General features: G+C 35.0%; 2 protein-coding genes across 2 annotated transcripts; one reads left to right on the forward strand and one right to left on the reverse strand.

Annotated features, from left to right (window-relative positions):
• Positions 1–6,467: 6,467 nt before the first annotated feature.
• LOC149382819 (serine carboxypeptidase-like 40) lies at positions 6,468–9,278 on the reverse strand. Its single transcript, XM_089628831.1, has 4 exons — positions 8,707–9,278; positions 7,454–7,561; positions 7,072–7,346; positions 6,468–6,551 (listed from the first exon to the last, which is right to left on the reverse strand). The coding sequence occupies exons 1-4, from the start codon at positions 9,125–9,127 to the stop codon at positions 6,468–6,470; spliced, it is 888 nt and encodes a 295-aa protein (XP_089484957.1). The 5' UTR covers positions 9,128–9,278.
• Positions 9,279–19,122: 9,844 nt separating this feature from the next.
• LOC149382820 (putative disease resistance RPP13-like protein 1) lies at positions 19,123–23,076 on the forward strand. Its single transcript, XM_089628684.1, has 3 exons — positions 19,123–19,602; positions 20,033–20,107; positions 20,230–23,076. The coding sequence occupies exon 3, from the start codon at positions 20,265–20,267 to the stop codon at positions 23,052–23,054; it is 2,790 nt and encodes a 929-aa protein (XP_089484810.1). The 5' UTR covers positions 19,123–19,602; positions 20,033–20,107; positions 20,230–20,264; the 3' UTR covers positions 23,055–23,076.
• The last annotated feature ends 316 nt before the right edge of the window (positions 23,077–23,392 follow it).

The following is a 23,392-nucleotide window of genomic DNA, read 5'->3' on the forward strand; positions in this document are numbered from 1 at the left end:
TTTTGAGGGAGACGATGTTGATGTCGATACTAACATTACATCGAGTGACAACGATGAATGACTAACACCATGTAATAACCGTAGTCGTCGAATAGTAATTACATAGTAATTAAAAATACTAACTACAATTCATTTTGCAGGATGTCTACTTCAGGTCAGGACCCATCAGGAGGAGAGCGTGACCCCCCGCAGATGCCGAGGAAGAAGCGGGGACCAACGACTGGCGTCGTTTCTGCGAGAGCTCGTGTTGGGACCCCTGGAGCGAACACAGTTCGCTACGATCAGAATGCGCAGGCGTTCTACCAAGACGTCAGGGAGCAAAATCCGTTGATCGGGACGTTCCAAAACCGATTAGGAAACTTGATCAAGAGTACCATTCCAGTCGACCTCCCAGACTGGAATCATGTGCCTGCGCAGAGTGTGGCGGCTCTTATGAACTCGATTCATAACGAGTATAACTTCGTTTATGCACATCCCGAGAGTGGCGAGCTTGTGCCTGCAGATCCTATTCGCAACGAGATTGATATGGCTATCATTCGCGATGCGAAGAGGATGCGTCGTGGCCAGAAGTCGAGGTTGTCGCAGCTCTTCTTCAAGACATTTTAGGGCCTTCGATCCCAAGGTCATCGTTGGGTGTTGCCCAAACGCTAGATGGAGGCTCGTCAAGTTCGTCATCTCAGACCGATCCATTGGTTGCCGAGATGCGAGCTCAGATGGATGCCCAACAAGCCGAGCTGCAACTGATGCGGCAACAGATCGCCTTCCTCAGCCAGCAGCACAACCAGCCTCCCACGACTCCTCAACCTCCGCCTGCATCGCAACCAGGTGGGACGGATCAGCAGACGCCAGGTTCCACGCCAGGTTCCACGCCAGGTTCTATGGATTACTTGCGAGACCGTCCTTACGGAAGCGGCGGAACGAGCGGCAGCGCGTCAGGCAGCGGTGGACGAGGACGCGGAAGCGGTTCTCGAAGTTCTGGCAACTTATTCGGCAGAGGAAATTCTACTATCGATAAGTTTTATAAGAAAAAAAAATAGGAATTCATTTTTTTCGTTTTTGGAAAGAATTTGTATTTTTAATTAAGAATTCTATTTTCAGAATATTATTTCTAATTCATTTATAATTTTGTTTAATTAATATTATTTGAATTTTTATTTTTAATTCATTTAGAATTATGTAATTCATTTTTATTTTGTTAATTTACTTTTTTTAATTTTGTATTTTTTTTTAATTAAACAAACGTATTGGGTGCGACATTGTCGCACCGAATACCATGGCGCGAAAACTTTCAGGTGCGACATGTCGCACCCGATATGCCATTACCCGCCAATTCTATAAAATTTGGCAGGAAAATAACTTGGGCATTAGGTGCGATAGGTCGCACCTGAAAGTGTCGCACCTAATGGGGTACCCCATTAGGTGCGACATGTCGCACCCAATACCTTCTGCGACGGGTTATCAGGTGCGACAGTGTCGCACCTATTGTCGCACCTAATAAACCATTAGGTGCGACATTTGAGGCATTAGGTGCGACAATCGTCGCACCGGATAACGTCTTTTGTCCTAGTGAATTTTAATTGGGAAATCGTGCTTCGAGAATTGCTAGGCCATAACTGGGAGACTAATTTGAAAGCCACCGGAGCTCTTCTGAAAGTACCAACTACGGGAGAGATAAATTTTGTTCAAAACTCTGCCATTTCGCGAGAATTGTTTGGCGATAAGCCCAATATTCTCAATATCTCATGAATACGTACGTAACTGTTTTTCACTACCTATCTGTAATGAATGTTTTTTTTTATAATCTGTATTTATGTGTAATTAGTGACATATTGATGTCACTACGTCTCTGTCTAATTAGTGTCATGTTCAAGTTGAATCTGTCATTAGTGACATGTTAATGTCACCACTTCCCTGTAATTAGTGACATGTTAGACTCAATTCAGATGTATCTAGTGACTAGTTATAATCAACTCCGATGTAACTAGTGACATGTTATAATCAATCCTGTTGTAAGTAGTGACATATTAGAATCAATCCAGATGTAACTACTGACGTTTTCTGGTAACTACTAATAACAACATGTTCTAAAAAATGATAGAAGAAAACCAATACAACTCCATATGAAAGAAGAAAACCAAAATGAAAGAAAAAAAAACAATTCCAACTCCATCTTACTAGTCACCGGTACTCATTCATCGACCTCGGACTCGCAATTGTAACTAAATAAATACAACTTATCACTGAAATTTCAACTTCTTAAACCATTTAACTACTTACATAAATGTAACTAAACCAAGGATGTGATATAACTACAACTAGTCACTACAACTTGTCACTACAATTTCTGAAACCGAAGCAATTCTTTTTTTTTTCTTTCCAACTTCTTAAAACAACTTATCCAGAATCGAGAAATTCCACTAAACCAGGGTGTGATATAAATACAACTTCTCACTGAAATTCTTAAACCATGTAACTACTGACATAAATGTAACTAAACCAGGGAAGTGATATAACTACACTTTGTCACTACAACTATAAAATGTAACTACACTCATAAATAAAGCCTGTGATCAAACAACAGATCAAAAACAAAGAAACTGAAGCCATTCTTTTTTTTTTTCTTTCCAACTTCTTCAAACAACTTATCCACAATCCAGAAATTCCACTAACCAAGGTGTGATATATATACAACTTCTCACTGAAATTCTTAAACCATGTAACTACTGACATAAATGTAACTAAACCAGGGAAGTGATATAACTACAACTTCTCACTACAACTGTAAAATGTAACTACACTAAAGCCTATAAAGCATGTGATCAAACAACAGATCAAAAACAAAGAAACTGTAGCAATTCTTTTTTTTCCTTTTTCTCTCCAACTTCTTCAAACAACTTATCCAGAATCCAGAAAATCAACTAAACCAAGGTGTGATATAAATACAACTTCTCACTGAAATTTCGACTACTTAAACCATGTAAATACTGACATAAATGTAACTAAATCAGGGATGTGATATAACTACAACTTCTCACTACAACTGTAAAATGTAACTACACTAAAGCCTGTTACCAAATAACAACTTTCACACATAAAAACTTAACTGAAGCAGTAATTTATTTTCAACTTCTTAAACAATGTAACTACAGACATAAGTGTCACTAAACAAGGGTGTGATTTGACTACAACTTGTCACTAAATTCGTCACTGTAACTACACGTCTCACTAAAGCCTGTAAAATGTAACTAACCAAACCATTCTATCCAGATTTAGTTACATCTTCGTCACTACTACTTTGGTAACTAACTAATACTTGACAATAAATATTAAACATGCAACTACAATCTGAAATCTTTCGACATTTAGTTACACCTTTGTAACTAAATCTCTGTCATGTAATGCAAACTTCTGCTTACCATTTCAACTGCATCTTCATCGATTTTCTCACTTTGCTTCAGCCGTTTGGCAGGTGATTTCTTTGGCGATGGAGCAGATTTCCGCTTCTTTGACAGTGACAATTTCGCTGACACACTCCCACCCTTCTTTGGTAAAGGTGGTGTCTTGTTGGGGGACGATCGACTTGAACGACGGAGTGATGAATTTGGGTTCATGGTATCGGTCTTCCCCGACGAAGACATTTTGGAAAAGTGGGTTGCGATGAAAAATGGGTTTTTGGGTATGGGTTCTGGGTAGCGGTTTAGGCAAATGGGTTTTTGGGTATCGCCCTTAGCACGGTTGGGTTCTGGGTAGCGATTTAGGAGGAGGGGCGTGGGACGGTTACTATTGTTGGAGGGGCGTGGGGGGCGGTTTAGGTTGTTTGAGGGAAAGAAGAGGGAATGTGGGACGGTTAGGGTGGACGTGGGAGAGAAAGAGGGAACGGAGAGAGAGAGACCTGAAATTAAAAAAAAACTATGGGAGGGAGAGTAAGAGGGAACGGCCGAGAGAAGTTAAATGAAAAAAAAAAAGAAATACACAAACAGGGAATGGACGAGAGAGGGAGAGGGAGACCTTAAATGAAAAAAAAAAAGAAGTTAATATATGGATTATATAAAAAGGGGTATAATAGTATTAGCACATTTAGGGAATCATAGAGGACTCCTAGTTTGGTAAATTTTTGGAAAAAGTAGGAAATTGGAAATGGCCCTTAATTTTGTCCTACTCTAGGCAAATCTTCTAAACCTTAGTCTTTAGTCCTTAAACAAACCTAACAACAAATGAAGAGTCAAATACAGATTTGCATGAACAAACTCTTCATGGTTTGCTTAAAACAACATATTCACAATCTAAGGATCAAATGGCTATTGATCTTAGTATGATTGTTAGGAAAACCTATGATGTCTATTATGAGACATAGAGAGTTGGAGACTCTATAGTTCTTCCTATGTATCTTCTGAAGATACTGAATTGACCAGTGCACTTCTAGAGACAGTATAAGAACAAACCATTTAACCTATTTTGTCTCAAAGTCACTATGTATAAATTGCATCATGCTTACCTCAATCCTGAAATGACACATGTCATTTCATAGCTTACGTACTCTCATTTGAGAAAGTCAGAGTTCTAGATTCACTATGTGATATAGACAAGACCTATTGATGAAGTACTAAGTTATGAAAATGTCATGAACAACTTTGTGAATATCTCATAGATATGAAATTCATGTACAAGATTGCTGAAATGCAATGTATATCACCTCATGCTTTGTTCTTTGGTATGTGAATAAATGAACTGGCCAGTGTCCAAATTGAGTCATGACTTTTTTGGATGAATCAATGTGACTTGTTAGCTCCTCGTTAATACATTGTTTCTAACTTATTCACAAGTGACAAATGAGTTGAGGAAATAACAACTAGAAGGGTAAAATGGTAATTTTATAAATCTCATCTAGTTGATGATATTCATGAAGGGTAAACATAGATAATATTCAATATATCCACTCATCACAATTAAGTAGAATTTTTTAGTAGAAAATATATTCATTTGAACCGAGAAATTTTCATTGTCAACTCTTTAGTGGAGTCAGTTGACATTAAGCTAGAACTTGGAAAATGTTTGTGAACTTTTGTGTCCAAGCATGCTAGCTCAAGCTTTGTTCATTTGGATTCATGAGGTCACTACCACAAGTCATTAGAGTAGGATTTGTTAAACTAGTAGCTAAAAGTCAAAACAAGTTCAAGTGTTGGACTAGACGAATTTTACGAAAATTGTCTAAAGGGTAATTTTGTCCATAAGAACATAAGATGGTATAATTGTCAAAATAAGATTTTGGACATTGTTATATGATGACAATGTGATTGATCCACACGGCCAACATTGAGAATTGAGCCTTGAGGATTGAATTTCATTTTATGGAATTTTGTGTGAAAATTCTACAAGGGCTTTTCTTGTATTGTCATGAACAAAAAAAAGAAACATCTAGAAGCTTGTTCTAGATGCTCAAAATTATGGCCATCATCAAAGAATAGAGGAAATTATTTTGTGCATTGATGTATGAAGATACTTGCCAAAAGGAAAAAAAAGGAAACAAATTTATAGCACCATGCTATTGTGTTGGACGACCAAGCGTTGAAAAAGGGAAATAAATTTCCAACCAATTGTAGATATATATATATATATATATATATATATATATATATATGTCTACAGTTATTGTAATTGTAGACATATAGGTCTACAACTTCAGTTGTTTTAGACATATAACTCTACAACTTCAGTTGTTGTAGACGTATTAGTCTACAACAGCTGAAGGTGTAGACCTATATGTCTACAATTACAATCATTGTAGACATATATATATATATATATATATCTACAATTGGTATAATTGTAGATATACATATTTACAAATATTCTCATTGTAGACATTTAATTTTTTTCATACAAGATAATAACAAAATCAGATATGTGTTTTGCCTATGCAGGAATGTCATAAATATATATATTTTTGAAGCACCGTGGTACATGGATCGGACCCACAGTATACGTCGAGGAGGAAATTCGGGTATTATGGTGCCGTCTTCGGTGAACTACCCTAGTCTGATGCAGATGTGTTCGCGGAGCTTGGCTTTTCCCCATCAACTCACAGAATCGTTTTGAAGTACTTGATTGATGGTGCATGTAAACCTGTTGAGATTAAAGATAACGGTCAATTGAAAGCTTATTTGTATTTGAGGAAAACGATTCCTGACGTTGGAAGATTTCATATGATTTTGAAAATATCTGAAGAGCCGCGGGAAGGGCATGAGGCAGCAATGGAGAGCCTAGCTTCTCCAGAATTTAGATAAACTCCTAACACGGTTGAGCCAACACAAGGACTGGATGACATGAATACTTTCTACGAGCCAACGCAAGAACGTAGAGAGTTTCATCCTCCATGTGGAGAGTCCCCTCCTCAACCACATAGACAGACTCCTCCTACTCCGCCTCCTCCACGTAGAGAGTCCCCTCATTCCGCTCTTCCTCCTCCTCTACTTTCCCATTCCGCTCCTCCTCTTCCTCATCCAAGTAGCGATGAGCAAGTGCTGGATATCAATTCCCATGTGACACTCCAGCTTCATAGATTATACGCTAGCAAATTGGTCTTGCAAAAACAATTGTAATTGAATTATACTCATGAGTTTGCATGCCATAAACAAACATTGTACGTTTCGGACAAAGTATTCGTCTAAAGAATGTCTCCATGTAGTTTGTCCGGGAGAGCATTGTAAATGGAATGTTCGAGCAATTAGAATTTTTTAGGATTAAAAGGTAATTATTAGTTTTTCATAATACAATAATTGTTAGTTTACATGTCTACAAACTACAACAACTGTAGACATGCAAGTCTACAGTTGACATAAATTATAGACTTGCAAATCTATAATTGACAACAATTATAGATATTATAAGTACACAGTTACTCCAACTGTAGACGTCTATATCTATAATTGATGTTAATTGTAGACTTATAAATCTACTGTTTATGACAGTTTTTATTACAATTATACATATAAATCGAAAGTAATTCTCAATTATGAATTTTCTTATTCAGGTTTGAGAGTGAACATATTATATAAAATATACAATACTTACTAGAATTCCTTTGAGGTTGACTATTGTCTTGTTGGCTCTCTTGTTGTGGTGGAGAATCGTGTGTGCAAGTTGAGGCACATAATGGCCTGCATAGCTCTCACCGGAAATGTAGAAATCCCTATTTTTATACTCTGGAAATCTCTCCAACCATTTCACAATAAATATGTAATTATCCTCAGCTGTTCTTCCATCGCCACTGGTTTTATAATCTGATGAAGTGTTTGAGTATGAAAATCCAACCCCAGCTGGGGACTCCAAGAACAACACATTTGCAGCTATAACAAAAAATATAAAAAAAAAAATTAATTTAATTTAATTAATTAAAGTAGGAAATAAAAATTATAGGTTAAAATTTAGTCATTTATAATTAAATAATAATTACCGAAATTCCACGAGTATTTGTTCGTATAGAGCGATTTTCCGTCGCTGTGGACGCGGAACGGACCCAATTCTTGCATTGCTCCGTAGGCCAGAGATGAACAACCAGGTCCTGATAAAAAAAAAACATATCATCATAAAATAATAATAATAATAATGGAATTTTTATGTAACAAAATAATGTGAAGTCACGCATACAAATGTGGGTGAGCTAAAGCTGGAATATTGTTGGGGATGTCTAACCTTATGGGCGTGTATAATAAACTACATGTTTTTTTATGTCTATCATTTATCTTTTCAATTTTTTTAAATTATTTCGCGTTCTCTGGTTTTTTTTTATTTATGTTACTGGTAAATTGGTAATAAACAAAGATAATATAATAATAATAATGCAGCAGTTACAAAGTGCACGCCAAAAAAATCCTCAAAGGGAGAGAAATTTGGGATTTGAATCCGCAAAAGTTGTTGGTACTTTATGATGCATGTTTATTTTATAATGGTAATTAGCAATGAGATCGCTCTATATACTAATCAAATGACCTACAAATTATCCGTAGTTTGAAAAAGTATATATTTTATTTATAATGAAAAAGTAACTGTACTATACTAATATAGTTGACGCGGTAGATTAATGATGTATCATGAAATTCATACAATGTTGTGAAAGAAAAGCAAACTAAATCAATCCATATTCCATTTGTTTTAGTACTCCACTGAAAGCAGAAGAAAATTATATATTTAATTATCAAATTGCATCCCATCACCATCCATTGGCCACCGTCATATAAATGTGTATATATAATGAATTTCTTCCTAACTTTACAAAAAAATATATTAAATAAATACATACATAAAATACATCTCGCGAACACAACACAAGAAAAGGACTACGGGTAGTGTGAGTGAAGGGAAAAAAAAAAGAGACGAAGATAACAATCTAGCTAATATTTTCAAGAATTTATTCTTTGAAACAATAATGTATTTTATGTTACTACATTTTTATTACTTTTTTTTTACAAAAATTACATTCTCTCGTCTCATATATAAACAAATTGTCCCCACATTCTCTCTAACTACGCAACAAAAAACAAATGCCAACAAAATACACCACACATAAATACAAAAAATAATTGAAAATTATTATAATTTGAAATGAGATTCATCATAATCGCTATACTGACTAGAAACATGTGTATTTCAAAATATATTTATAAATAAACAAATAAAATGAATGAATGAAAAATAAATAAATAGTACCTCCATTGAGCCAAAGAAGAAGAGGCAAAGACTGAGGATTATACTGAGCCTCGGTGAAATAATAATACATCGAACGACCTGCCGTTTTGTCGACAGTGACGTAACCGCCGTATTGAGAGAACCTCACCAAAGGCTGACCTGGCAATCTCCCAATCCTGTCCCTCTCCTTCGTACCGTCGTTTATCTCTTTCCCGGCGAGAATCGAGTCAACGTCGCCGTTGACCCGGTCGGATTTCGAGGCGTCGAAGAGGGTCGTATCGACTCCGGCGACGCGCTTAGAGTTTGCCTTCGTGAGGTGGAAAAGAGAGTTCTCTTGTTGCCTCTTGCCATGGATTTGACCGGTCAAAAGAGAGAGAACAGTGACGAAGAGAAAGAAACTAGAGTTTCTCTTTACAGTACTATTACTACTACGACGTAACATTTTTTTTTTGGAGGAGAATGAAATGAAGAGAAGAAGAGAAATGGGTTAGGTTTTTGATTGGTTGTAAGTTTTTTTTTATTTGGTAGAGGGTTGGTTTGGTTATATATGCGTGAGATTTTTTTTGTTCGTTTGTATAATTAATATTTTAAGTGAAAAGTAGTTTTTTTTTTTATAAAATAATAATAATAATTTGTTGGGTATTGAGGTAGTTTTTGTTCATTTTCTACAACTTAGTTGTCACCAATCATGTTATGCCATGCCATGTGATGTGAGTTTGCTTTTAGGATAAGTATTCATAAATAAATAAATAAATAAAAGGAGTTCATGTATATATATGGTACTAAACCATGGTAAAATTACTATCAAAAGTAAAATATTATTTTGGAAATATCAAAATTAGTCCGATTACCGTGCAGGTCAAATCTGTACAACCCCGTGGAGTTTGGAAGTTTGTTATAAAGCGAAAATAGTTCTTAATTAATATAGACGGATCTACAACTTAATTAATTCAGTTATTTCATTCTTATCGAGTATAGATTGAAAAAGAATCCCACTTGCTTAAGTTGGAAAGTTCTATCCTTTCTAAAATTTCAACAGGTTGTTCTTCATTTTGTTATTTTTAAAATTTTTAATTCAGTTATATTTTTAAATAGGTATGGTCAATTAACTTAAGACAATTTTAAAAAAATGAATATTAACATTAATTACTGAAGTGAGTTGGTATTTTTTTCTTTCTTTTTTACATGGGGTGAGTTGGTATTGAATTAGTTGTGACGTGCCTAATTGGAGAGAGAGAGAGAGAGAGAGAGAGAGAGAGAGAGAGAGAGAGAGAGAGAGAGAGAGAGAGAGAGAGAGAGAGAGAGAGAGAGAGAGAGAGAGAGAGAGAGAGAGAGAGGTGAAATCAGTTTGGGTGAAATTGATGAGAATTTTGTAAATTTAGAAATGGATATCTGAATTATTAGAAAAGAATCAACGACAAGAAAGTAACATGCTAACGTATTTGCTAAAGTTACGTACTTGATTTGGATGGAAATCAGATTTTGGAAATCGATTAGTTATTTGTTATCTTTTTCCTACTTTGAAGGAATTGTTACCAAAGTGAATTTATTTAAAGAATATTGTGTAGCCATAACTCATAATTGATTCACCTATAGTTTACGCACAAAAAAAAATACGATTCACCTATATATTTCCCTTGATACCCATATATGTCATCACATAAAAAGAATATCCATTTTATTTTATATATGGACTTTTCACATAAATATACTTATATGCAATAAATTGAAGTTAATGAAAAAAGGTAAAATTTCATAACTAACTTAAAACATGGGTCATTTTTCATATTTCACTCATATTTTCAAAACATTTCACTAGTAATCGTTTCTCTTTTTCGGACAAAAATACTCTTATGTTTCATTCAAATAATATGTAACGCTACATATTGTCGATTACGTCTAGCTAGGATACCTTTTGATCCGTGCCCAAAGAAAATAATCATATCTTAGGTCTATGATGTAAATCCAAATAATGAAATAAAAAATCACACTTATCCAACATTCGGTCGTATAGAAGTCAGATCTCATATATTATTAAAACATAAAAACAAGAGAAAAATAAATAAAATAAAAATAAAAATACACATATCCATTGTCAATCAACAGTGAAGACAATGGTGGCGATGACTACGACTATGAACAGCAAAGAACAATCACGAAGAGAACAATCACAAAGAGTCTAGAAGCTCATGTTGATGACAAACTCGACAATATCCGATGAAGACACGAAGAAACAAAAAACATTTTCTACATTTAAAAAAATATGAATTTTTTTGAATTTCATCGTAAATTATCTAATTCATTTAATTAATTGTAATACATCGTAATTCATTGAATTCAAATTATAAAAACAAAAATTAATTAAGGAGAAACACAACACTAAAAGGCGTTGGTGTTACCCTTAAATGTATTCATCTCATGACATCCGAATAAATCATGAAATTTAATATGTTCTCCAATAAAATTAAGGATGTATAAAATAATCCAAAAATATGAAGGAATAGAAACATATGAGTACGAAATATGAATGTAGTTATTAAATGTTTTAAGTGGAAATGAGCATAAGATGTGAGAAATTTAGATAGGTAAAATATATTGAGAATAAAAAAAGAGTTGCAAACTCATATATATAGAGATTTGCAACTAATTAGGCCACTTTAAATATATGATTTTGGATCTAGCCTACGTTTGACAATTTTTAGGCATATAGCCAAATGGCTTATGTGACAATAATTGAGGTCTGATTTGCCCTTATTTATTAACAAATTAGTCACTTTCTCTCTCCTATTTTTTTCAAATAATTTTTTTGCATTAAAACTTCAAAAATTCGTATCTCTCTCATACAAACTCGAAATCGAGTGATTTCAGATCCTACGAATTCGTGGCGTTGAAATCTTCAAAAATAGACCCATTGTGTTTGATGAAAATTTACGTTTAATGCATCATATTTACGTTTCCATTTATTTTTTTTATAATTTCAAAAAATTTCAGTTATTTCCATATTTAAGGTAGTAACGTGATTTTTCTACATCTATGGTATTAAACATGATTTTTCATCAAACACAATGGATCTATTTTTGAAGATCTCAGCGTCACGTATCCGTAAGATTTGGAATCACTCAATTTCGAGTTCATATGAGATAGATATGGTTTTTTTGAAGTTTTTATGTAAAAAAAAAAGTGTAGGAAAAAAGTAGGAGAGAGAAAATTACGAATTTGTTAATAAATAAGGGCAAATCAGAATTTATTATTGCCACATAAACCTGTTGATTATTTCCCTAAAAATTGTGAAACGTATGCTAAAAACAAATTTCATAGTTTCATTTTGGCTATTTTGCTACACTGCCATATATAAAATAAAATAAAAAATTCACAAGTGCGATGGAAAAATGGCCTCAACTAGTAGCAATTTTGATAAATTTGACCAAAATACTAGTAATTATGTTTTTGGATATTTTTACTAGTAACTATAGACTTATATATCTACAATTGTTGTTAATTGTAGACTTGTAAGTTTACACTTTATTACAACTATATATTTTTATGTTTACAGTTACTAGTATAAGTGTCCTAAAATATAGTTGTTACCATTTTTGTCTAAATTATCAAAATTATTATAGTTGAGACCATTTTCCTAGTGTGACGGTGTGAATTCTATTGATGGACGGCGCAGCAAATAATAGTTGGAGTGATATATTATATTATCTGAATAATAGTTCCACATTTTAAAGATAATGAATAAATAATTAAATAATAATTATAATGTGTAACAAAGTTAAGGCGAATATATATTAATTATAGATAGCAGAGTGGTCCTCCCTAACACATAAAAGAGTCATTTTTACCTTTATTTTTTAATATCACATAGAATCAAGGGGAATCAACTTAGAAAGCATAATACAAGCATTTACAGTCTCTCTCTCTCTCTCTCTCTCTCTCTCTCTCTCTCTCTCTCTCTCTCTCACTGTTGTGGAATGTCATTTTATACTTCACAATTTGAGCACATCAATTTCACCCACGAAATAGTTGCTTTGCTATTTTGCTGTAAACCATTTTTTTTATATTGGATGTTACTTTCGATCAAGAAAACTACTACTTTGATCATTGAAAAGGTGAGAATGACTTTAGTGAACTTTGGCAACAACAACAAAAAAAAAAAAAAAAGTTAAAATATAGGGGGGGACCTAATTGGGAAAAAAAATGCAGAGCTTTTTGGACTTGATTTGGGAATTGTGGTGACATTAGGCTGTAACAATGGGTTTCTTTGTCTGATTCAGTTAGATAGTGGTTATATGGAATATATAATTAACTTTTTATATGACTCATTGCATTCAAATATGCATGTTTCTCTTATTTATGATGAGGTGGCTGTCTTCTGATAATGAGTCTGATAACAATATAGTCTTAACCTAAGGGTATAATTGGAATATTGGAATGTTTGAATGTTGTCATGATAAATTGGCTATTTTTTTGGTATGGATGATATTATTTTAGCTTATTTTCGTGTATTTGTTGTACATCCTTGACATTATTTTGTATTTATCGTTGTTGTCTGTGTATTATTATCATCTTCTTAATAATTTTTTTTTTGGGTAAAAAATATATGATGTTTATTTATTTGTTTTTCATATTCAATATTTATGCTTTACAATCTTCGTGTTCTCATTATGAAATATTATGCATTTGATAAAGTTGAAAGAGATAAGTTTGGTAAAGAAAATAAACTAAAATTTACAAAAATAAAGTTAGTAGTTTATAAATTAACAAAAATTAACACACATTAACTATGAACTGTTTCCATTCTACCGAACTAAAAATTCAAAAAAACTTAAGAAAAATTCAAAAAATACATCAACAGATATAGAACATAATCATCTCAAAAACCCAGGAAAAAAATGCAATATGAGATTAAAAAAAATATTTATTTTGGTTTATTGTAAAAAAAATTAGACTAATAATTGTTTTCCACTTTTACATGTCTGATTCTATGTTTATTGATATAATCAATTTTTATTTTATTTTCTATATTATATTTGCAGATTACGTTTCATTACTGCATTCCAAATATTTCAAATTTCAATCTCAAGCACCTATTATAGATTTCTTAATTCACGAAGTTGACTTTTTTAAATGGGTTGGTTGAAACGTTGGCTAGTGTTTAGTTTTTCTTATTTAAACCACATAAGGGTATATTCGATATTTCATAGTCGTAAATTTCAGTAAATGGCTAGATTACAAAATTTACCAAACGTGGGCTAGATCTTAAAAACCACGTTTCAAAATGGCTACGTTGCTAGTTTGCCCAAAATTAAATTCTTTAAAATAAATTGAACAATGAGGTTGGTTAATCTTTTCAAATAATATATACCGCTAAATATTGTCAATTACATCTAGGAGACCTTTTGATCCGTGCCCAAAGAAAATAATCATATCTTAGATCTATGATGTAAATCCAAATAATGAAATTAAAAATCACACTTATCAAAGATTCGGTCGTATAGAAGTCAGATATCATATATTATTAAAATATAAAAACAAGAGAAAATAAATAAAATAAAAATAAAATTACACATATCCATTGTCAATCAATCAACAGTGAAGACAATGGTGGCGATTACTACGACTATGAACACCAAAGAACAATCACGAAGAGTCCAGAAGCTCATGTTGATGACAAACTCGACAATATCCGATGAAGGCATGAAGAAATAAAATAAGTATTCATTTAAAAAATATTAATTTTTTTGAATTTCATCGTAAGTTATCTAATTCATTCAATTAATTGTAATACATCGTAATTCATTGAATTCAAATTATATAAAAAAAAAAATTAATTAAGGAGAAAGGCAACACTAAAAGGCGTTGGTGTTACCCTTAAATGTATTCATCTCATGATATCCGAATAATTCTGATGAAATTTAGTATGTTCTCCAATAAAATTAAGGATGTATAAAATAATCCAAATATATGAGATGACAAAGATTGGTATCACATAGCAAGTGATGCAACAAAGCAACATGTATGAATAAGCAACTAGAATGTGTATACACACGTTCTGGATAACACGACAACCATACATTTGAAGGCTTAGGGTCAGAACATGCCCAGTGAGTTGCTCAGCCAGTTCTCTTGTTTGCGATGCAGTTCCATGCTCAAAAAACTAAGTCAATGTAACTTGTCAGTATCTAAGATAAGTCGATATCAGATAGTTTGCATTGTTCCACGTGCCTTTTTGTGCTAGAGATAAATAAAACATTGCGAATTGCACATAATTACCAAAAACATCAGTCATTAGCGACAGGCCCTGAGGCATAATTTCATTAAAGACCATGTTCTTCTCCTCAAGAGTGGCGGTTTCAAGTTTCTGCTGAATAAAGCGACTCCCGTACTGATCCGCACTGTATCATAACATTGATTTTAGAACCGGAAAACATGTCAAATAACATAAGAGAATGGAGTTATAAAAACAGCACACATCCATTTTGCATACCTGAACTCGACAACACGCTGAACTGAGATTTCGTCCAACTTTCCACCAGCTTCTGAACTGAGATTCATGCTGCTAGACTTGCCCATGTACGGAGCGCCGCCGAACTGAGACGAAAGTAACGAGCCAAGGTAAGCGTTTCCCATTCCTTCACGCTCCATCGTCGCTTCGTTGAGCAGCGGCGTACTCGTTCGTCCTCAAGTACTGAAGATATAATCATCGAATTGGGTCTTAATGATCTTTCCATTAATAATTTTTTTTTTTTTTTTTTTTTAAAGAGCGATGCGGCTATTTTGTCATTTTAAAGTTTGGATTTGAAAGAATAGCCCAACTTTATAAAATTGAGGAAAAATAACCCAAAATTTTAAAACCTCCAAAATTACCCTCACATCGCTAAGCACTCCAAAGAAAATCGCACTTGCCTTCCTCCCAGAGAAGACTTTGCAAACGAATACGATTTCGCTTTCGATACTTCAGTTCGCCGCCGAGGTGAAGCTCTCCGACGCCAAAATTCTAGACGGAGGTACAAAAGGAGGCGATGATTGTTTGGAGTTTCGGTCGGAGTGTGGTGGCTTTTGACAGATCGGAAGAGGTTTTTGCCAACGGAGGGTTTCACCTTCGTGGCGTCAATGCGAAGCTTATGATTTGTTGCTGCCGTCGACATCGATCTCTGTCGTCGATCTCCGATGTGGTAGCCACAATTTGGGAATTGAGGTCGGAGAGAGGGATTTCTAGGGTTAGACGGTCTCTAGATCACCATCGGAGATTGAAAGTCGGCATCGATCGCCATCACCACTGCCATCAGTATCTTCTTCTTCTTCTTCTTTATTTCTTTTTTCTGGTTCATCGAAAAATGGATTAAATTTTTTGAAAGCATGAGGCGCGCTTAAATTTTTTGAATTTAATTGGTATACAGAAAGTGGAGTGGATTGAAATTTTGGACTCTTAAATTAATTATTTTCAAAATAATTAAGGGTATATTAATATGTTTACATTATAAGTGGTTAAAACGCACTAATTTATGAAATTTTGACTATTTTGCTAAACACTTAATTTGAATGGGATACTTTGTACCAAAAAAAAAAAATCTTTTTTTAAATTATCTAAGGACGTCTTAACATAGTTATCATCATACGTTGACTTTGATATATAAAATTAGATAACTATGAATGAAAAAAAAATGATATTATTTGAAAATATGTATTATATATATATGGAACCTCGTAACACTGGCTTTCAGTTTCGTATGAGTGAATTAGTAAGTTAGTAAACAAATTTATACATCTTTGAAGCAATCTTTGGTGTTCAAAATCAGAGAAAGGTACATGAAAATCGTGTAAAAAGGCCACTTTGGAATCTTATTAGTTACTCTATGAATACTGTCATATCATACTTTGATTCTACATCTTTTGTGAAATAGAGAAACCTTGATCTGTGTAAGTGATAGAAATGGTTGAGTTGGTTGGAGGAGCGTTGCTTTATTCTTTTCTACAAGTTTGGAATCTCATCTTTCATTCAACTCTCGTGTTACAACTTTGCTCACTATTTACAACTGTCGTGTTTTTTTTTTTTGTTTTTTTTTTTCTTTTGTTACAGAATTCAAGAAATCATCTTCTGTGGAACAACGTAGTCTCCTTGTGAGTTTGTTTGTTTGTTTTTTTTTTTTTTTTTCTATATATTGTATATAGTTCTATAATTCTTTTATTTTTATTTTTATTGTTATGGTAGTTTGCTAATTAAAGGCAACTTTGGACTAAAATTAATCAGTCTATAATTACGAACTTACCTTTTTTTTTTTTAGGAAAGTATTGTCTTATTTTGATTCTATACCTTTTGTAATATAGTGAAATCTTGATATGTGGAAGTGATAGAAATGGCTTGGTTGGACTTGGAGGAGCGTTGCTTTCTTCTTTTCTACAAGTCTTGTTTGGAATCTCTGTTTACAACTTTTATTTAAAATAAGGATAAATTAGGTGAAAATTAGAAAATGAGATATATATGAAAGGTAAGGTATTCATGGAGTTATCATCATCATCTAACGGTGTATTTGCGTAACTATTTCTATAATATTTATAATCAAACCACTACTACAAATTAACATATTGGGTACAGAAGGGTATTAGGTGCGACATGTCGCACCTAATAGTTATTGTATTTTTAACCATGTGTATATCTATTTATTCTATAAAGAACCCTTTGTCTTCGTGCATCTTTTTTGCTTTCACACTGGGCTCATACAATAACCAACCTACGCTTTTCCACCGTGGAATTTTTTTTTTTTTTAATTCCATATGTGAATGAAGATAATTGGAACCTCGTCTTTGGCAAGGTTCGACTTCCCGGGGGTTCCGACCGTGTTCCGGTCGGGATCCCGTGAACCGGAGGGGACCGGGACGGGACTTGTAGAAACTGGTCCCGTGAACCAAACCCGGTCGAATCCCGGTCGAACCGGACCGGAATCCCCGGACCGGGTGCCGTTTTTTTTTAATAATATGTTAACCCTCATCTCCCGAAGAAGAAATCAATGCATCCCGTCCCGATCGGATCCCGTTTTGTCTCTTCATCATTTGCTCAAATCCCGGCCAGATCCCGCGAATTCCTTCATATCTGGTCTGCGTCCCGCCGGATCCCGCCCAGCCGAAGCCATTTTTGTCCAGATCCCGGGGAACCCGAGATGTATCATCCGAGTTTTTCATTTTTTAGGATTTTTTTTCAATTTTTACTTATAAATTGATGATTATTGTGATGATATTGTTAAATTTTAATTAATTTCGAGATTAGTTGATTGTCATGATGAAGTTGAATTAAAATATTGATTACAATTAATTTGATGATTATTGTGGTGGTTATGTTGATTTTTGTCATATGAATTGATGATTATTGTGATGATATTGTAGAATTTTAATTAATTTCGAGATTATTTGATTATTGTCATGATGATGGTCTTGAAATGTTGAATTAATCTTCATTAGATTATGAATTGATGATTATTGTCATGATTAAGTTGAATTACTTGAAATGTTGATTAAAATGAATTTGATAATTATTGTGATGGTTATATTGAATTGAAATTAATTTGATGATTGTTATGGTGATTTGTGAATATGTGGAATTGAAATGATTATGATTATGAAGTATGGCGTCCGACCCGGCATACAAGTATTGCGAGCCCGTCGAAGGATGACCGAATGCAAGCAAATGCAAATTTTGCGGGTACATCATTAGCGGTGGTGGAATCACTCGTGTGAAAAATCACTTGGCGAACATAGAGAAGACAAAAAGTGTGAAGATGTGCGACAAGGTTCCTCATGAAGTACAGGAGGAAATGCAAGAGTTACTCTACGTACGCTCTCAAAAGAAGAAGGAACGTGAGAGTTTGTGTGAGTCTATGCGAGCTGACCTTCAAAAAAGTCTAGGGGACTCTGACGAAGAAATAGACGAAGGTCCCGGTGGATCTTCGGGGTCCTCTGATCCAAGAAGATCGCACTCCGGGATCAAGAGGTTGGCCAAAGCCGTCGACCGATTCTTCATTCACAAGTGACGAGACATTCAAGGCACTCCACGTATAATTAATTACTAATTAGTTTGCTTTATATTTTGTCGTACGTGCTGTAATCAAGGTTTGACTTTATGGTACTTTATGTTGAATTTTATCTTAGTTTGAACTTTGTGTTTTATATTTTGTCGTACGTGTTGTAATCAAAGTAATTTAGTTTTGCAAAATATGAAAACTTTGAAAACTATTTTTATTATTTTAAAATATTGGTCTGAATATCCCTCGGGTTCCTATATTTTTTATCGGGTTCCTCTCCGGTAAACGGTTTCCTTTTTTTGTCTGAATCCCCCTCGGGTTCCTCTCCGGTAAGCGGTATCCCCTAAAATTGAGGTCCCGGTACGGTAACGGTACGGCGATCTTTGATCTTTGATCTTTGGATCTCTACATATGACAGTGACAGCACACCCCAATGAATTATAGTTTCCGCGTGAAAGGGAAAAAAGACAAAAAAGCAAAGAAAAATCAACGCTCATAATTTCCAATAGCCTGTTGTTATTGACTACATCAACTGCCGTACTTTTCTCACAATTTCACTACTCTAGTATTTTTGTGTGTGTTTGGAGAATTCAACAAATCATCTTCTGCAGAACAAGAACGTCATCTTCAACATTGATCCCATATGTGAATGAAGATAATTGGAACCTCATCTTTGGATCCCTACATATGACAGTGACAGCACACCCCAATGAATTATAGTTTCCGCGTGAAAGGGAAAAAATACAAAAAAGCAAAGAAAAATCAACGCTCATAATTTCCAATAGCCTGTTGTTATTGACTACATCAACTGCGATACTTTGCTCACAATTTCACTACTAGAATTTTTGGAGAATTCAACAAATCATCTTCTGCAGAACAAGAACAACGTCATCTTCTTGTAAGTTTTTTGTTTTTGTTTTTTTATAGTTCTATAAATTTGTATTTATTGCTATGCTAGGTCGTTAAAAGTGCAACTTTGGAATCAAATTAGTTACTTTGATTCAGAGACTAAACTAAAAACCGAGTTGAGGAGGCTAAAATAAAGTTTTTTTTTAGATGATGTGCAGTAATAGAGTAATAATTTTTTGCTTTCCCAGTGCCCACTAGCTATATGATAAGACGCCCATGAACATTTGTTTCCTTGTGATAGGAAAAGTAAAAAAAAAAAAAAAAAGAGCCAACGCTTCTAATATTGATAATCAAACCCCCATGCAACGCTATACTTTGATTCTTTACATATTGCTATAGAAACTTGTTAAGAAGACAACTTTGGATTCAAAGTAATTACTGAATGCATACTGTCTTACTTTAATTCTATATTTGGTTAGGTGTAAAATAGAGCAACCCTTTATCTTTTGGCGAGATCAAGAAATCATCTTCTACAGAGGAACGTTGTTTTCCTGGTTAGTTTTTTTTTTATTATATTTATTTTTTAATTGGCTACGATAAATTGTGGGGAAGCAACAGTATAACTGGATTAATTACTTTTCGAATGGTCTTACTCTAACTCTATCATTTTTGGTAGATAAGAGAGGATCTTAACCTGTGTAAGTGATAGAGATGGCTGAGTTGATTGGAGGAGCTCTTCTCTCTGCTTTTCTTCAAGTTTTGTTTGAAAGGTTGGCTCCGAAAGAGATCCCAGCCATCTTGTTCCGTGGAAACCAGCCCGTTGTTGATGTTTTGGGTGATCTGAGGAACGTCGTGAGGTCAGTGACAAAGCTGGTCGACGATGCAGAGGAAAAGCTGATCACTGACGATAATGTCAGGGAGTGGCTGGATGACCTCCAAGACATGGTGTATCGCACCGATGACTTGGTTGATACCATGAACAGCGAAGCTCAGAGGCGTGACCTGAAACCTCACCAGCCTTGTTGTTTGAGTATCCCAAGTGGTTTGTTCACTATTGGATTTGATAGCATGGTCAAGAATGAAGCTAAGGAGATCCTTCGTAGATTCAAGGGTCTTTTAGACCAAAAGGATAATCTTGGTCTGAGAGACAATCTTGGAGAAATCCCTTCTTATCAAAGGCCACCCACTCCGTTGGTTGAAGAATCTAGCGTTTACGGAAGGAAAGGTGACAAAGAGGCTATCATTGACTTGTTGCTCTCCAGCGATGATAGTGAGGAAAAATTATCTGTCATTCCGATTGTCGGGATGGGTGGTATCGGCAAAACTACCCTTGCCCAGCTCGTTTATAACAATAAGAAGGTCAAGGATCATTTTGATCTTAGAGCGTGGGTGACAATATCAGATGATTTTGGCATCAATAAGATTACAAAGCTAATCTTGGAAAGGGTCACGTCGCAAAATTGTCAATCTGAAGAGCTATTTGAGATTCAACAGAAGTTGAAAGATTCCTTGAGAGGGAAGAAATTTCTCCTGGTTCTCGATGACGTTTGGAATGAGGATTATCTTCTCTGGGACGGTTTGAGGAGCTCTTTCGAATCTGGAGCGGAAGGAAGTAAGATCATTGTGACAACACGAAGCAAAAAAGTTGCCTCTCTTATGGCAATTGGAAAAACTACTATGTATCAGTTAGCTGATTTGTCGGCCGAAGAGTCTTGGCTGTTGTTTTCACGGCATGCTTTTATAAACAACGAAGACGCTCATGCACATCAAGATTTGCAAGCGATTGGAAGAGAGATCGTGAAGAAGTGCAAAGGTCTTCCCTTAGCTATAAAATCTCTTGGCGGTCTATTACGATCCGAACGAAATCCAAGGAAATGGGAAAACATACTCAAAAGTGATGCGTGGAATAAGTTGTATAGTGAAGAAAAGAACATCCTTCCCGCTTTATGGTTGAGTTATCGCCGCATGCCAACACATCTAAAACGCTGTTTCTCTTATTGCGCCATGTTTCCGAAAGACTACGAGTTTGAGAGAGGCACAATAATCTTGTTGTGGATGGCTGAAGGATTTTTGGAGAGTGATGAGAAAGCTATGACGATGGAGGAAGTTGGAGAAGACTACTTTGAAGATCTTGTATCGAGGTCATTGTTTCAGAAGTCAAGTAGTCAAGATAACTCGATTTTCCTCATGCACGACCTTGTTCACGATTTGGCCATGTTTGTATCCCGTGGATTTTGTTTCAGGCTGGACGAGAGCAATGACTTGCATAGCATTCCAAGGCACACTCGTCATTTATCATATAGCAAGAAGTTTAAAGATTTAAAGAGTATATGTGAAACCAAGTATTGGCGCACATTTATTAGATCAGAAAATATATTTTACGATTCTTGCTCGCCTCCCGGATCCTCCTTTTGGACATCAGGAAGATGCTTAAGAGTTCTTGGTTTACGTGGTTCAGAAATAAGATCAATCTCTTGTTCAATTAATGATTTGATACATTTGAGGTACTTGGACTTATCCTACTCCAAGATTACAGAATTACCTGCTTCAATATGTAGTTTGTACAACTTGCAAACCTTATTGTTGTCGGAGTGTCATAATCTTACAGCGTTGCCCAAAAACATGGAAAGGCTTGTCAATTTGCGGCACCTGGATATTTTTGGAACACCTGTAAAAGAAATGAACTTCCAAGTAAAAAATATGAAGTCTTTGCTGACGTTGAGTAAAATAGTTGTTGGCGATGGAGAAGATACAGGGGTTAATATGAAAGAAGTTAAACAACTTCAACCTTTCGTGGGAAGACTTGAAATTTTGGGTATTGAAAATGTGGGTGATGCAAATGAGGCTTTGGAGGCTGATTTGAAGAATAAGAAGCGCATTACGGATCTGACTTTGCAATGGAGTCATAGATCTGCCGGCGATGCAAATAGTTCGGAGAGAGATAGAGAAATATTGGAATCACTTCGGCCTCATACAAATGTGAGTAATCTCAAAATCGATTATTACAGAGGCACGATATTTCCAGATTGGGTGGGACACGATTCATTTTCCAACATCATAGAGATCAAGCTACAGAGTTGTAGAAGTTGTTGCATTTTGCCTCCGCTGGGACAATTGCCATGCCTCAAAGACCTTACAATAGTTGGGTTTGATAGCGTGGTGAGTGTGGGTGATGAGTTGTACGGTGGCAGCAGTACTAGTGGCACCTCTTTCAGATCCTTAGAAACATTATTCATATCTGATATGCCACAGTGGAAGGAGTGGTCATTTGGTGGAGATGGCACACTAGTTTTCCCCAGGCTGAGGACTCTAAGGTTAATTGGATGTCCGGAGTTGAAGATGAGCTTACCAAATACGTCGGATGCTTGTCATGTACACCCCGACTCTCTCTCTAAACTAGAAAGGCTTTCCATATGGTATTGCGAAAAGCTTTTGGAGAGTGATCTACACAGACTCCCATCACTGAAACACTTAGATATCATCGGTTGGAAAGGGGATTAGTTTCCTGGTGATGGAATATTGCTCCCCACCACTCTGGCTACGATTGAGATCCATGATACTAGCAATCTGTTGGCCCTAAACGACGAGGCCTTTCAACAACTCACCAACCTTAAGGAGTTGACCATTGATAAATGCCCTCAGCTTCAGTGTTTGCCCGAACAAGGCTTGCCCGCTTCTCTCTCTGGTTTAGGAATCTGGGGATGCCATCCATTGTTGGAGCAACGGTGTGAGAAAGATAAAGGCCAAGATTGGCATAAGATTGCCCACATCCCGGACGTCTTTATTCATACATAAAAAAGGTAAACTATTCTTTTATTATTATTTTTTGAATTTTTCTG

The sequence above is a fragment of the Urtica dioica genome, chromosome 10 (genome assembly GCF_054948205.1).
Source record: "Urtica dioica subsp. dioica isolate 48M chromosome 10, U.dioica_male_clone48M_v1_H2, whole genome shotgun sequence".
Lineage (NCBI taxonomy): Eukaryota > Viridiplantae > Streptophyta > Magnoliopsida > Rosales > Urticaceae > Urtica > Urtica dioica.